Source organism: Saimiri boliviensis, chromosome 3 (assembly GCF_048565385.1).
Source record: "Saimiri boliviensis isolate mSaiBol1 chromosome 3, mSaiBol1.pri, whole genome shotgun sequence".
Taxonomy (NCBI): domain Eukaryota; kingdom Metazoa; phylum Chordata; class Mammalia; order Primates; family Cebidae; genus Saimiri; species Saimiri boliviensis.
Genome location: NC_133451.1, coordinates 152,981 through 169,369, shown reverse-complemented (window position 1 = coordinate 169,369; position 16,389 = coordinate 152,981). Strand labels below are relative to the sequence as shown.

The 16,389-nt window shown below is 38.6% G+C and overlaps 1 protein-coding gene across 2 annotated transcripts in view; it reads right to left on the bottom strand.

The window, feature by feature from the left end:
* Positions 1-7,680: 7,680 nt before the first annotated feature.
* The window catches only part of LOC101044614 (uncharacterized), a 44,737-nt gene continuing 36,028 nt past the window's right edge, over positions 7,681-16,389 (bottom strand). For both annotated transcript variants that reach the window (XM_010332987.3, XM_010332989.3), the window contains one exon: positions 7,681-9,478. In XM_010332987.3, coding sequence (XP_010331289.3) covers positions 7,761-9,478 — 1,718 coding nt within the window. In that variant the 3' untranslated portion in view covers positions 7,681-7,760. The remainder of the gene's footprint in view (positions 9,479-16,389) is intronic.

Below are 16,389 nucleotides of genomic sequence, written 5' to 3'. Positions count from 1 at the left end.
AGAAATAAAGCAGCCATGACTAGGAAATACTTTTTAGTCTTTGGATCTGGGTTATAACAACAAAGTAAAATATTGTTAGAGATCTGGTGATACAGTCTGCCTCTGTGTCCCCAGCCAAATCTTATTTTCAATTGTAATTCAAATTGTAATCCCCACATTTTGGGGCAGGGATATAGGTGATTAGATCATGTGGGTAATTCCCTTATGCTTTTCTTGTGATAATGAGTTCCCATGAGATCTGCTGGTTTTATAAAGGGCTTTCCTTCCCTTTGCTTGGTATTTCTCTCCCCTGCCACCATGTAAAGAAGGATGTGTTTGCTTCCCCTTCTGCCATTATTGTAAGATTACTGAGGCTTTCCCAGCCATGCAGAACTATGAGTCAATTAAACCCCTTTTCTTCCAAATTACAGTCTCAGGTTTATTTCTTCAAAGCAGCATGAAAATGAACTGATACAGTAAACTGGTACTGAGGCAGTGGGATGCTGCTATTAGGATACCCAAAAATGTGGAAGTGGCTTTGGAACTGAGTAACAGTTAGAGGCTGGAAAAGTTTGGAGGCCTCAGAAGAAGGAAAGATGTGGGAGTTTGTCCTTCCTAGAGACTTGTTGAATGGCTTTGACCAAAATACTGATAGTGATACGGACAATGAAGTCTAGACTGAGGTGGTCTCACATGGAGGTGAGGAACTTGTTGAGAACTGGAATAAAGGTGACCCTTGCTGTGAAATTGGTGGCATTTTGCTCCTGTCTTAGAGATCTGTGGAAGGTTGAAGATGAGGTAATTTATGGTATCTGGCAAGCAGAAATTAAGAAGCAAAACATTTAAAAGCTGATAGAGCACAAGTTTAGACAATTTGCAGCCTGATGATGTGGTAGAAAATAAAAACCCATTATCTGCAAAGAAATTGAAGCTGGCTGCAGAAATTAACATAGGTTAATGAGCAAATGTTCATCACCAAGACAATGGGGAAGTTGCCTTCAGGGCACGTTAGAGACCTTTGTGGCATCCCCTCCTCAGCCCTGGAGACACAGAAGGCAAAAAGAATTTCATGGGCTAGGCCCAGGAATCCCTGCCGTGTGCAGTCTCAAGACTTGGTTCCCTGGATTCCAGCCACTCCAGTCATGGCTAAACAGGGTCAAAGTACAGCTTGAACCATCTCTTCAGAAGATGTTAAGCTCCAAGCCTTGGCATTTCTCACATGGTGTTGGTTCTGTAGGCATGCAGAATTCATGTTTGGAAGCCTAAGTTTAGATTTTGGAGGATGTATGGAAATACTTGCACGTCCAGGCATAAGGTTGCTGCAGAGGCAGAGCCCTCATGGAGAATCTCTGCTAGGGCAGTGCAGAAGAAAAATGTAGAGTTGAAGTTCCCACACAGAGTCCCCACTGAGGCAATGCCTACTAAAGCTGTGAGAAGAGGGCCAAGCCCTCCAGATCCCAGAATGGTAGATCCACCATCAGCTTGCATTGTGTGCCTGGAAAAGCCACAGATACTCAACACCAGACTGTGGAATAGCTGAGGGAGACCACCCTGCAAAGCCACAGAGAAGCTGCTCAAGGCTGTGAAAGCCCACCTCTTTCCTCAGTATGAATTAAATGTGAGACATACAGTCAAAGATCATTTTCGAACTTCAACGTTTAATGAATGACCTATTGTTTCTTGGACTTCGGTGGGGCCTGCAGCCCCTTTGTTTTGGCCAATTTCTCCCATTTAAAATGAGTATATTTACCTAATGCCTGTACACCCCATTATATCTTGCAAGTAGCTAACTTGCTTTTGATTTCATAGGCACATAGGATAAAGTGACTTGTCTTGTCTCACATGAGACTATGGACTTGGACTTTTTGGGTTAATGCTGAAATAAGACTTTGGGGAACTGCTGGGAAGGCATAATTGTGTTTTGGAATGAGAAACACATAATTTAGGAGGGACCAAAGGTGGAATAATGTGGTCTGGTTTTGTTTCCACTCAAATTTCATCTTGAATTGTAATCCCCATTGGGAAGGGACCTCACGGGTGCTTATTAGATCAAGGGGGGCAGTTCTCCCATGCTGTTCTTCTGATAGCCAGTGAGTTCTCTCAAGAGCTGATGGTTTTATAAAAGGCTTTTTCTTCTTTTACTCAACACTTTTCTCTCCTATTGCCATTTGAAGATTGTGCTTGCTTACCCTTGTGCTATGAATGTAAGTTTCCTGAAGCATCCTGAGCCATGCAGAACTACGAGTCAATTAAACCTCTTTCCTTTATAAATTACCCATTCTCAGGCATTTCTTCATAGCAATGTAAAAACAAATTAATATATCTGTGATTAGTTTCAGCTGACAAAAAAAGTGAGGTTAACTTAGGGAAAGAATAAACAGTAAAAATAGAAAATGCTCAGGAGTTATTTGCAGTCTCTGATATCTCTGTTTCAGGAGGAGCTGTTGGTTTGGTCCTTGTATAACAAAACAGTGATTACGCTGCCCAGATGTTTTCTTGGTTCTAATTTCTACCTCTTTTAAATTGCATTTATTTTTCTTTTTTGCTTCCTTTTTCCTCTCTCTTTTTCTTACTTTACATTGTTTCCTTTGCTCTTTCTTCTCTTTTGTTCCCTTTTTATTTTATATGGATATACAAATATAGGCAAGGATAAAATATATATAATGTTTTGTTTGGATTAAATGACACAATGCAAAAAAAAATTCAATAAAGGAAATTAAAATAACCTACAGTTCTACCATAGAGAATTTACCTTTCTTAGCTTCCAACTTTCTGGGTCTGTGTGTGTGAGATTGGGCCAAAAGTAGATGATTGTGTTCAACTTGTGAAAGGTGTTTTTATTGCTCTACCAAGTTGACAATGATACATCTAAGAAGATAAACCAGTTGAGGATCAAGTGGTCAGCCAGTCTTCCATAGCTAGAGTTGTGCAGGAGGCCAGAGACAGGCCAAGGAAACACTTTGACAGTCAATCCACACACAAACACAGACACAAATGCATGTTTCTCAGTCAGGATGCAATATTGTTAAGCTGTCAATACTTCCGGGTATTGCACAAATTCAATGTCATCATATTAAAATTCCAATTACTTATTTTGCAGAGATATTTTATATAATTCTCAAATTCACATGTAATCTCAAGGGACCATGAATAGCCAACACAGCTTTAGGAAAAAACAAAGAGGTTCTGTATCTCATGATGTCAAAGCAGATTCCAAAGCTACAAAAATAAAACCAATGTGGTAATGGCATAAAGACAAAGAAATGCCTAACAGAACAGAATAAAGAACCCAGAAATAAACCTGTGCAAACATTACCAAATAATCTTTTACGAGGTTACCATGACCAAACAGTGAAGAAAAGGTCAGACTCCTCAACAAATGGTGTGAGAAAGGGCTAAATTAATGATAATAAACTTGGACCACTTGCTTCGATAACATGCAAACAAAATATTTTATATAAACTAAATACTTAAAGGTAAGATATATACCTCTGGAACACTTAGAAGAAAATATAGGGAGAAGCCTAATAACATTGGTTTTGGCAGTTTTTTTTTTTTAAATATCACATTAAAAGCAGAAGCGACAAGAGAATTAGAAAAGGTACTGTATCAATAAACTTTCAAAACCTGCACATCAGCACAGCAAGGGAAACATTAAGTGGAGTACAAATATCATCCCTTTGACCTCTGAAACAACAATCACCAAAAGTGAGTAAGTTAATTTAAAAAAATGGGACTAATGTCTTCCAAGACATTTCCTAAAAGAAGCTATGCAAAAACAAGAGGAATCTGAAAACACAATCAAATTCACTTCTGAGAAGAATGCAAAGCAAAATCTCAATCAGCTCTTACCTCTCACCCATTAGCGTGGCCACTATTCAACAAATAAAAAGTAATAAATGTTGTCAAGTATGTAGAGCATTTTGAACCTCCATGCACTGTTGGTGAAAAAGAATAATGCAGCTCTCAAGAGAGTAGGATGGAGGTTTTACAAAATATTAAAAATGAAATGTGGCTCATGCCTGTAATTTCAACACTTTGGGAGGCTAAGGTGGGAGAATTACCTGAGCTCAGAAGTTTGTTTTCAGCTTGGGAAATACAATGAGACCTTACCTCTACAAAGAATACAAAAATTAGCCAGATGTGGTGGCATGTGCCTGTAGTCCCAGCTACTTAGGTGACTGAGGTGGAAGGATTGTTCGAGCCTGGAATGTTAAGATGTTAAGGCTGTAGTGAGCCATTATTACACCACTGCACTTCAGGCTGGGTGACAAAGTGAAACGCAATCTAAAAAAAAGAAAAAAAAAAGAAGAAATTATATATAATCCAAAGAAAGAAAAATAAATTAACATACAATCCAAAAGAAAGAAGAAATTATTATACAATTCAAGAAAAAAAGATAAATTATTATACAATCCAGCAATCCCACTTCTGGGAATCTATGTATGCAAAGCACGACCTGGAATACACAATTGCACACACTTTTTTTTTTAGACGAAGTTTCACTCTTGTTGCCCAGGCTGCAGTGCAATGACATGATCTCAGTTCACTGCAACCTCTGCCTCCCAAGTTCAAGTGATTCTCCGACCTCAGCCTCCTGAGTAGCTGGGATTACAGGCATGTGCCACCACGCCTGGTTAATTTCGTATTTTTAATAGAGGTGGGATTTCTCTATGTTGGTCAGGCTGGTATTGAACTCCCAACCCAAGGTGATCCACCTGCCTCGGCCTCCCAAAGTGCTGGGACTATAGGCATAGGCCACTGTGCCTGGCCTGCACACATATTTTTAAGAGCATCCCTCCCCCGCCCATAAAAAAAGGTGAAAGCTACTTAAGGTTTCTTGATAAATGGTTACCATATGGCATATGCATGCAATGGAATATGGCTGTACCTTCAAAAAGCAAATCATTCACATGCTACAACAAGTGTAAAACTTTAAGACATCAATGTTCAGTGAAATGTATCAAAAACATAGTAACAAAGAGTATGTAATTCCTTTTATATGAGCTAGCTCAAGTAAATTTTTTTTTTTTTTTTTTTTTTTTAGATGGAGTTTCGCTCTTGTTACCCAGGCTGGAGTGCAATGGCAGGATCTCGGCTCACCGCAACCTCCGCCTCCTGGGTTCAGGCAATTCTCCTGCCTCAGCCTCTGGAGTAGCGGGGATTACAGGCACACGCCACCATGCCCCGCTACTTTTTTGTATTTTTAGTAGAGACGGGGTTTCACCATGTTGACCAGGATGGTCTTGATCTCTTGACCTCGTGATCCACCCGCCTCGGCCTCCCAAAGTGCTGGGATTACAGGCTTGAGCCACCGCGCCCGGCCTAGTAAAATGATTTTTAAAACAGATTCAGAATTATAAAGTGCTCCTGCACAGATGGAATAAAAAGGTGTGAATGCTGGTAGCAAAGTCATCTGCCACCTGGAGCAGGCACCAGGGGACTGCAGGCACAGATTATAACAATGATAGCAGCAAGGGCCCTGATGAGAGTGGTGGTGGCCTGAGGGGTACTTTGGGCATGTACCAGTGTGCCAGAGGCTGGGACCCACACTGGGGCCTGCGGTTGCCCTCCAAATCTCCAGAACCAGCTCCTGGTATTTCACTTCGTGTTTCACGAATGCCCCTGTGGACAATAAATGACTTATGTCAATTTAGTGATCTAAATATTGCATTGACAAGCTATAAATAACCTCAAACACTCGAGTTAAAAACAATTTGCCACATTAAAAGATTTCAAACTTCTAATCAGAACGCAGAAAGTCTGTATGAAATTACATGGCATAAAGAGAACAGTGAGGAAACTGTAGCCATAAAACAAAAAAGGGCTGTGAGGCATACATACCTAGGAGTAAATACATCACAAAAAGATAATTAGAAAAGCAGAAATTCTCTTTAAGTTCACAATCAGTCAGTTTTGCAGCCTGGGAACAGATCTCTCCACATGCAGACTGCCATTTCTTCACCATAGATATTTTCAATCTCTTACTTGGAGCTATGAACTCCAGAAAGAATACTTGTGGCTAATTATGGAGCATCTATTACACACCCAGTACTTTCTTATGTTTACTGTAATTATATATCAAAACATCCTATGAATTACAAAGTTTTCCCAGTACTTACCTGAACAATTGGCACGATAAACTCATTTATGTTATTTTTAAAAAGTGAAAGGATAACTAATCAGTGCATATACAATTATTCAATTAAAGCAATAAAATGAAATGTTCTAAAACTTAAGAAATGTGAATTTCCATTTAAAAATTTTGTGTGCACTGCTGAATTTTATAAAAAATATTATAATTTCTGAACAGGTCACATAATAAATACTTCATAAAGTAAAAACAACAAAAAAAGTAAGAAACAAGCAAATTATAGCTCTAGAATGAGTAATAGACACATAAATAGAATCTGCTTGAGGGAGTCTCAACAATGATCATTAAATATTACAGTAATTAAGAAAATACAGATTTGATTTCAGAATGCTTTAGGTTTCTAGATTTCTAGTAAATTATCCACCTTACTAAAATAATCTTGTTTGTTCCAGTATTGCTATTTTCTTTGGAAAAAAGATACAAACTCTCACACAGACACCACTGCTTGCGCCATAATTTTCTTACATCTAAGTTTTATCATTAGAGTAATATACATATTTAACTCCATGTAAATTAAGTATCTATTTGTTTGCAGGAAGAGATGCTACATGTTCAAAGAAAAACATGGTACTTTTTTTTTTTTGAGATGGAGCCTTGCTCTGTTGCCAGGCTCGAGTGCAGTGGTGTGATCTCAGCTTCCTGCAATCTCTGCCTCCTGGGTTCAAGTAATTCCTCTGCCTCCTGAGTAGCTGGGACTACATGCCCATGAGCCACAGAACATTTTTAAAAAGCATTCATGACATAGAAATGTGTGAATTACAATTATACTCTGATATACTATAATCATAAAATAACAAGCAAAAAAAATTATAAAGTTAAAAATAATTAAAATGGCTGGGTGCAGTGGTGTGACCCTGGCTCCCTGCAATCTCTGCCTCCTGGGTTCAAGCAATTCCTCTGTCTCAGCCTCCCGAGTAGCAGGGACTACAGGCCCATGAGCCATGGAATATTTTTTTAAAAGCATTCATGACACAGAAATGTGTGAATTACAATTATATTCTGATATACTATAATCATAAAATAACAAGCAAAAAAATAATTATAAAGTTAAAAATAAAGTGGCTGGGTGCAGTGGCTCATGCCTGTAATCCCAGCATTTTGTTGGCAAAGGTGGGTGGATAACAAGGTCAGGAGATTGAGACCAGTCTGGCCAGCATGATGAAACCCCATCTTTACTAAAAATGCAAAAAATTAGCTGGGCATGGTGGTGCCTGTCTGTAGTCCCAGTTACTTAGGAGGCTGGGGCAGGAGAATTGCTTGAACCCGGCAGGTGGAGATTGCAAGGAGCCCATATTGTGCCATTGCACTCCAGCCTGGGTGACAGAGCTAGACTCCATCTCAAAATAAATAAATTGTTTAACTGGACTGTGTGTAATACAAATAAATGCTTTTGATGAATAACTCATTTACTCTGATGTGATAATTACAGGTGGTATGCCCCATCAAAACAACCCACATATGCCATAAATATATACACATACTATGTACCTACAAAAATTTTAAAAAATAATTTTAACTAAAACAAAAAAGAATACAAGTTAATCATATGGGAACAATATTCTTGAATTTATTTGTTTAAAGACACTGGAAGAAAAAAATTACTTAGCAATGTCATTCAACTATGTTATCAAATATGTTCCTTGACAGTATGAATTCGTTTATGTACAGTAAGGGTTGAGGGCCGAGTAAAAGCTCTGCCACATTCTTCACATTTGTAGAATTTCTTTCCAGTATGAATTATCTTATGTTTAGTAAGGGATGAGGACCAACTGAAGGCTTTGCCACATTCTTCACATCTGAAGGGTTTCTCTCCAGTATGAATTCTCTTATGTTTATTAAGGGTTGAGGATAAGTTATAGGCTTTGCCACATTCTTTACATTTGTAGGGTTTCTCTCCAGAATGAATTTTCTTATGTTCATTCAGGGCTGTGGACCGAGTAAAGGCTTTGCCACATTCTTCACATTTGTAAAGTTTTTGTTCAGAATGAATGCTCCTGTGTATAATAAGGCCTGAGGATTGGTTAAAAGCTTTGCCACATTCTTTACATTTGTAGGGTTTCTCTCCAGTATGAATATTCTTATGTTCACTCAGGCTTGTGGACCATATAAAGGCTTTGCCACATTCTTTACATTTGTAGGGCTTCTCTCCAGTATGAATTTTCTTATGTTCATTCAGAGTTGTGGACCGTGTAAAGGCTTTGCCACATTCCTCACATTTGTAAGGTTTTTGCCCAGAATGAATTCTCTTGTGTAATATAAGAGTGGAGGATTGGTTAAAAGCTTTGCCACATTCTTCACATCTGTAGGGTTTCTCTCCAGTGTGAATTCTCTTATGCTTAGCAAGGTGTGAGGACCTATGAAAGGCTTTGCCACATTCTTCACATGTGTAGGGCTTCTCTCCAGTATGAATTCTCTTATGTTTATTAAGGGATGAGGACCAAGTAAAGGCTTTGCCACATTCTTCACATTTGTAAAGTTTTTGTTCAGAATGAATGCTCCTGTGTATAGTAAGACTTGAGGATTGGTTAAAAGCTTTGCCACATTTTTCACATGTGTAGGGTTTTTCTCCAGTATGAATATTTTTATGTTCATTCAGGCTTCTAGACTGTCTAAAGGTCTTGCCACATTCTTTACATTTGTAGGGTTTCTCTCCAGTATGAATATTCTTATGTTCATTCAGGCTTGTGGACCATCTAAAGGTTTTGCCACATTCTTTACATTTGTAGGGTTTCTCTCCAGTATGAATTTTCTTATGTTCATTCAGCGTTGTGGACCGTGTAAAGGCTTTGCCACATTCTTCACATTTGTAGGGTTTTTCTCCAGTATGAATTTTCTTATGTTCCTTCAGCACTGTGGACCGTCTAAAGGTTTTGCCACATTCTTCACATGTGTAGGGTTTCTCTCCAGTATGAACTCTCTTATGTTTAGTAAGGGATGTGGACCTATTAAAGGATTTACCACATTTTTCACATTTGCAGGGTTGCTCTCCAGCATGAATTCCTGTATGTTGAGTTAGGTGTGACATGTAAAATGATCTGCCACATTCTGTACATGTAAAGAGTTTCTCTCCAGTGTGTTTTGTCTGTTTGTTTGAATTTGGAAATTTACTAAAAACTTCAACACATGCATTACACTGAAATATTTTGCTCTGGGAAATCGACAAGCATTGGAAAAGCCCATTATAAACTCCTTTCTGCACGTTACACGCATTCACACTTTTGTAGTCTTTTCTTAATCGTAAATTCTCATGTCCATATTTCTCACATCTTCTCAGTATACGTTTATGGGATGAATCTTCTATCCCCGGAACTGGTGAAAGGTCTTGGGTAAAAGGAGAACACGTAGCTGAAATAAATAAAAATAAATTATCCTACTTACTAGATTCATATGAATACACTTTATGGATCTAACATATAAAATATATACAAACTACATTAGTAAGCTAGCATAACAAAGTATCACAGGTTATAATTTCTTCACAGACATATAATTGCAATAAAAATATACTGACCAAAATGCCTTGTTGCAAAGTTGTTTTTTTTTTTGAGACGCTGTTTCGCTCTTGTTACCCAGGCTGGAGTGCAATGGCACAAACTCGGCTCACCGCAACCTCCACCTCCTGGGTTCAGGCAATTCTCTTGCCTCAGCCTCCTGAGTACCTGGGATTACAGGCATGCGCCACCATGCCCAGCTAATTTTTTGTATTTTTAGTAGAGACAGGGTTTCACTATGTTGACCAGGATGGTCTCGATTTCTTGACCTTGTGATCCACCCGCCTCGGCCTCCCAAAGTGCTGGGATTACAGGCTTGAGCCACCGCGCCCAGCCGCAAAGTTTTAAAATGAGTTAATTGTATGGAATGCCTCTGGTAAGCACGATGCCAAGAACCACATGAACAGGAAGGGAAGTTTGTTAAATTTACCCAACACAGCTCTTTCTCCTCTCCAATATAGCACTGTGCCTATAGGAGTAAACTTTCAACTCCTGGCTTCTTACTTAGAAGAAATATACTGACACATATATCCTTACTTCTTGTTTGTGGCGGTCTTTACAAAATCTGGTTTCTGTCTCCAGTAACAGAGACAGCTGAGAGAAATGGTGGTATACTTTGAAAGAATAGCTTGGGTCTGTTAAGAGCAAATGTTTCAGGAGCAGACTGCAGTATTAAATACAGGGAATAGGTAGAATAGTGATTAGAGGCTGTTAAGAAGAAACATGGTCAAACCCTTTAAACTGAACAATAGGCCGGGCGTGGTGGCTCAAGCCTGTAATCCCAGCACTTTGGGAGTCCGAGGCGGGTGGATCACGAGGTCGAGAGATCGAGACCATCCTGGTCAACATGGTGAAACCCTGTCTCTACTAAAATACAAAAAAAATTAGCTGGGCATGGTGGCACGTGCCTGTAATCCCAGCTACTAGGAGGCTGAGGCAGGAGAATTGCCTGAACCCAGGAGGCAGAGGTTGCGGTGAGCCAAGATCGTGCAATTGCACTCCAGCCTGGGTAACCAAGAGCGAAACTCCGTCTCAAAAAAAAAAAAAAAAAAAAAAAAAACTGAACAATAAACATAAAATTCCAGACAAGACGCATTCTTAGAACATGTATGAGAGGCTCCTATTGTCTCCAGCAAAGACAACTGGATTCAGATTATGTCAGGACAAAGCAACATTGTAAATACTATGACAAACAGCTTTTTGTTCATGTTCAAATAACAAGCAAATATTAAAATATATACAAAATATTAGGGCAACATGGCCTAATTAAAAAATTTAAAACTTTTCAGAAAACAACCATAAAAAATGAAGATATACAAATTTTAAAAATTTAACCTGAATAATGCTCAGTGAGCTAAATGGGAACACATACAAATAAATATAACAAGAAAAATAAGACTATCAATGAAAACATTAAAAATATAAAAAACAAATTGTGGAGGTGAAAAATACAAAAAAATAATGACAGAAAGTTTCAAAAGAGAAGGATACAGCATTTTGGGAGGCCGAGATGGGTGGATAACGAGGTCAAGAGATCGAGACCATCCTGGTCAACAAAGTGAAACCCCGTCTCTACTAAAAATACAAAAAACTAGCTGGGCATGGTGGCGTGTGCCTGTAATCCTAGCTACTCTGGAGGCTGAGGCAGGAGAATTGCCTGAACCCAGGGGGCGGAGGTTGCGGTGAGCTGAGATCGCTCCATTGCACTCCAGCCTGGGTAACAAGAGAGAAATTCCGTCTCAAAAAAAAAAAAAAAAGATGTAAAAAAATGAAGAAGCTCAACAAACTTCAACTAGGATACATATACAGATTTTTTTTTTTTTTGAGACGGAGTTTCGCTCTTGTTACCCTGGCTGGAGTGCAATGGCGCGATCTCGGCTCACCGCAACCTCCGCCTCCTGGGCTCAGGCAATTCTCCTGCCTCAGCCTCCTAAGTAGCTGGGATTACAGGCACGCGCCACCACGCCCAGCTAGTTTTTCGTATTTTTAGTAGAGACGGGGTTTCACTATGTTGACCAGGATGGTCTCGATCTCTTGACCTCGTGATCCACCCGCCTCGGCCTCCCAAAGTGCTGGGATTACAGGCTTGAGCCACTGTGCCCGGCCTACATATACAGATTTTTAAAAAGGTACACATATAAGCAAAGTTTCAAAAGTCAAAGAAAGAGAATCTTAGGAGCTACAGGATAAAAGTGATGTGTGATTTTAAGTGCGGTCTTAGTCATTGAATCTGTCAACAATTTTTCTTTAGACAATAGGGAATTATGATATAGTTAAAATGCTGAAAGATAGCTTCTAAATGGGAATAATACAACCAGCCAAACTGTTCTGAAAGTGAAGAAAAAGTAGAGAGCTTTCAAGAGAATCAAATATTGAAAAAGTATATTAGCACAATACCTGCGTTACAAAAGAAATGCCGAAGAAAAGTATCTTCCACTGAAAACAGTATGATGCAAGAAAACATAATCATATGAAAATACATAACTTTCTGGTAAAGACATGCACATACACAAATGTAGTTCTGTACCATTATCAGGATAGTGCAGAAAACATTTTAATTATCTCTAAAAATTTATTTATTTATTTATTTATCTATTTATTTATTTATTTTGAGACGGAGTTTCGCTCTTGTTACCCAGGCTGGAGTGCAATGGCGTGATCTTGGCTCACCGCAACCTCCGCCTCCTGGGTTCAGGCAATTCTCCTGCCTCAGCCTCCTGAGTAGCTGTGATTACAGGCACGCGCCACCATGCCCAGCTAATTTTTTTTGTATTTTAGTAGAGACGGGGTTTCACCATGTTGACCAGGATGGTTTCGATCTCTTGACCTCGTGATCCACCCGCCTTGGCCTCCCAAAGTGCTGGGATTACAGGCTTGAGCCACTGCATCCGGCCACTATTCTCTAAAATTTTAAAGAGCATAAAATGTTCATAAACTATTCAACATGATCTGTTAATAAATATACAACATGAAAATATAATTAATAACAATAACAAAGTCAAGGGCAGATGTAATGAGGAAGAATTTTCAAATGCAACTTAAGTTTATACTTTGAGAAATTTTATGTATTTTCCAAGATACCACAAAGAATCTGTATAGATACATAAAAAAATAAGAAGTAAAATTCTATCAATAAAAAATCAAAAGGACACAAAAGACAGAAAAATAATAAGGGACAAAGATACAATAATCGAGTAAAACAATAACATGAATAAGGCTTTCTATTTCAGCAAATTATTTAAATATTTATGAAGTAAACTTTACATTTGAAATACGTGCACCAAATAATTTAAGAAATCAAAAAGCAAGATACAACTTGGTTTTCTACAAGAGTCACTTGAGATCTAATGATTAAAGGAGACTGAAAAAGGCAAGATGAAAGAAAAAAAACTTGAGGCAAATAACAAAATAGAAGAGGTCAAAATAATATTACTCAAAGTATATCTTAAGTCAAAAAATGTCCTATTTCATAAAATATATTTTAACTAAAGGCTCATAAGTGACAAAGAAGAACATTAAACTATGATAAAAATGTTGACTTGGAACCCCTGAAAAATGTCTGTATACCCTATATTAGTGTGTGTGTGTATGTCTGTGTGTGTGTCTTACTTTAGGGTTCCAAACATATAAAGCAAATACTGACAGAAATAAAGCAAGACATAGAGAGCAATATAATTATAGTAAGATATTTTAATACCTCAATTTCTATAATGAATAATCAAAAGAGAGAATATTAATAAGGGAATAGAAGACTTGAAGCAGTATAAAACAATTATACCAAACAGAATTGTAGAGAACACTCTTCAACAACAGCAGAATACATATTTTTCTGAATATGAATAGCTCATACAATATTCTCCTTGAATCCGTTAGGCCACAAAAAAGTCTATTTTTCTTTCCTCCCCCCTCACAAAAAAGTCTTTACAAATTTTTTAAAACAGAAAATTTACAAATTACGTTTAATGATCAAACTGGAATGATAATAGAAATTAATTAAAAAAAGAAAACTTGGGCCAGGCATGCTGGCTCATGCATGTAATCCTAGCACCGTGGGAGGCTGAGGCAGGCGGATCATCTGAGGTCAGGAGTTTGAGACCAGACTGACCAATATGGAGAAGCACTGTCTCTAGTAAAAATATAAAATTAGCTCGGCGTGGTGGTACCTGCCTGTAATCACAGGTACTTGGGAACCTGAGGCAGAAGTATCACTTGAATCCAGGAGGCGGAAGTTGCAGTGAGCTGAGATTGCATCACTGCATGCCAGCCTGGGCAACAAGAGCAAAACTCTGTCTCAAACAAACAAACAAACAAACAAAAAAAAAAAAAGAAGAAGAAGAAGAAGAAAAGAAAACTGACCAGGTGCAGTGGCTCATGCCTGTAATCCCAGCACTTTGGGAGGCTGCGGCAGGCAGATCATCTGAGGTTGGGAGTTTAAGACCAGCCTGACCAACATGGAGAAACCCTATCTCTACTAAAAATACAAAATTAGCTGGGTGTGGTGGCGCATGCCTATAATACCAGCTCCTAGGGAGGCTGAGGCAGGAGAATCACTTGTCATGTATGGCCTCGGAAGGCAGAGATTGTGGTTAGCTGAGATCCCACCATTGCACTCCAGCTTGGTCAACAAGAGCAAAACTCTGTCTCAACAAAGAAAACTAAAAAACTGACAAATTTATAGAAACTAAACACCATACTCTTCAGCATGCTCTTATTCAAAATTTCAAATAATTAATATTATGAAGATATCTAGACTGTCAGATGTAATCTGCGCATTAGATGCAATGTGTCAAGTTTTTAATTAAATTTTTACAGAAATAGAAATAGCAACCCCCGAATTATACAAAAGTTCAAAGGACAGTGAAGCATCTAACAATCTTCAAAAAGAGAAACAATGTTGGTGGCACCACAGCTCATGATATCAAAACACATACAAAGCTAAAGAATTAAAAAAAAATTGGTATGGGTATACAGCTGAACAGCCAGATCAATATAAAATCCAGCAAAAATATACACTCTCACACATACAGTCACATGAAGAATAATTTGTACACTCATAATTATTGTAGCATTGTTACTGAAAGCAAACAAATGAAAGCCATGCAAATTTCTCTCACCACATAAACAGATAAAGATATTGAAATAGGCCGGGCGCGGTGGCTCAAGCCTGTAATCCCAGCACTTTGGGAGGCCGAGGCGGGTGGATCACGAGGTCGAGAGATCGAGACCAACCTGGTCAACATGGTGAAACCCCGTCTCTACTAAAAATACAAAAAATTAGCTGGGCATGGTGGTGCGTGCCTATAATCCCAGCTACTCAGGAGGCTGAGGCAGGAGAATTGCCTGAACCCAGGAGGCGGAGGTTGAGGTGAGCCGAGATCGCGCCATTGCACTCCAGCCTGGGTAACAAGAGCGAAACTCCGTCTCAAAAAAAAAAAAAAAAAAAAAAAAGATATTGAAATAGTAAGATTGCTCCAGTGTGTAAAAAGCAAAAAATACTGTAACATGTAAAAGCATACATCTTGATGACATTGTGCAACATGAAGTCAACCACGAAGACAGAGAAACTATATGAATCAAGTCACATGAAGTATCTAAAGCAGTCTGACTCTAAAATAGAAAACAGAATTGTTTTTGTAAAGGGCCAAAAAAACAGAAAAGGTAGTTGTGTACCGGATGTTAGCTTTGCAAGATAAACTTATTCTAGAGATACAGTGAATAACAACATCAATATATGATTAAGCTGAATATTTAAAATTATTTAAGATTATAAAGTTTATGTGTTTTGATGACAATTAAAATATCGAAGGCTGGGTACGGTGGCTCATGCCTGTAATCCTGGCACTTTGGGAGGCCAAGGTGGCTGGATCACAAGGTCACAAGATTGAGACCATCTAGGCCAACATGGTGAAACCCTGTCTCTACTAAAAATACAAAAATTAGCTGGGGTGGTGACACATGCCTGTAGTCCCAGTTACTCAAGAGGCTGAGGCAGAAGAATAGCTTGAACCCAGGAGGCAGAGACTGCAGTGAGCTGAGATTGTGCCACTGTGCTCCAGCTTGGAGACAGAGCAAGACTTTGTCAAAAAAAAAAAAGAAAAAAGAAAAAAGAATAGCTAAAACAGATACAGTGGGAAGATGGTTAAAACCATAGATTTATAAATAAATGGAGGATAAAATTAGAAGAATTTCAATGATTACTCACCTAGGCAGTGCAAACTCACCACTGTATTAAAAAAAAAAAACAGAACAAGTACACCACTCATAAACAATAAGGAACAATATGCATGCAGATAAACAGAGACTTACATTGGAAATAGACATATCGCTGATCCATATTTGACCTGTGCTTCCATACAGCGTACACAGTGAAATATTGTCATACACAATTTTAATATAAAATGAAAACCTCCTTATCTTGTTCCAGATCTCAGATAAAAAGTTTTCTGCTATTGCAGCCATAAAAAGGAATGAGTTTATGTCCTTTGCAAGGACATGGATGAAGCCGGAAACCATTATTCTCAGCACACTAACATAGGAACAGAAAACCAAACACCACATGTTCTCACTCATAAGTGGGAGCTGAACAATGAGAACACCTGGACATAGGGAAGGGAACATCACACACCAGGGCCTACTGGGGGAATAGGGGGCAAGAGGAGGGAGAGCATTATGACAAATACCTAATGCATGCAGGGCTTAAAACCTAGATGATGGGTTGACAGGTGCAGCAAACCACTATGGCAAATATATACTTACGCAACAAAC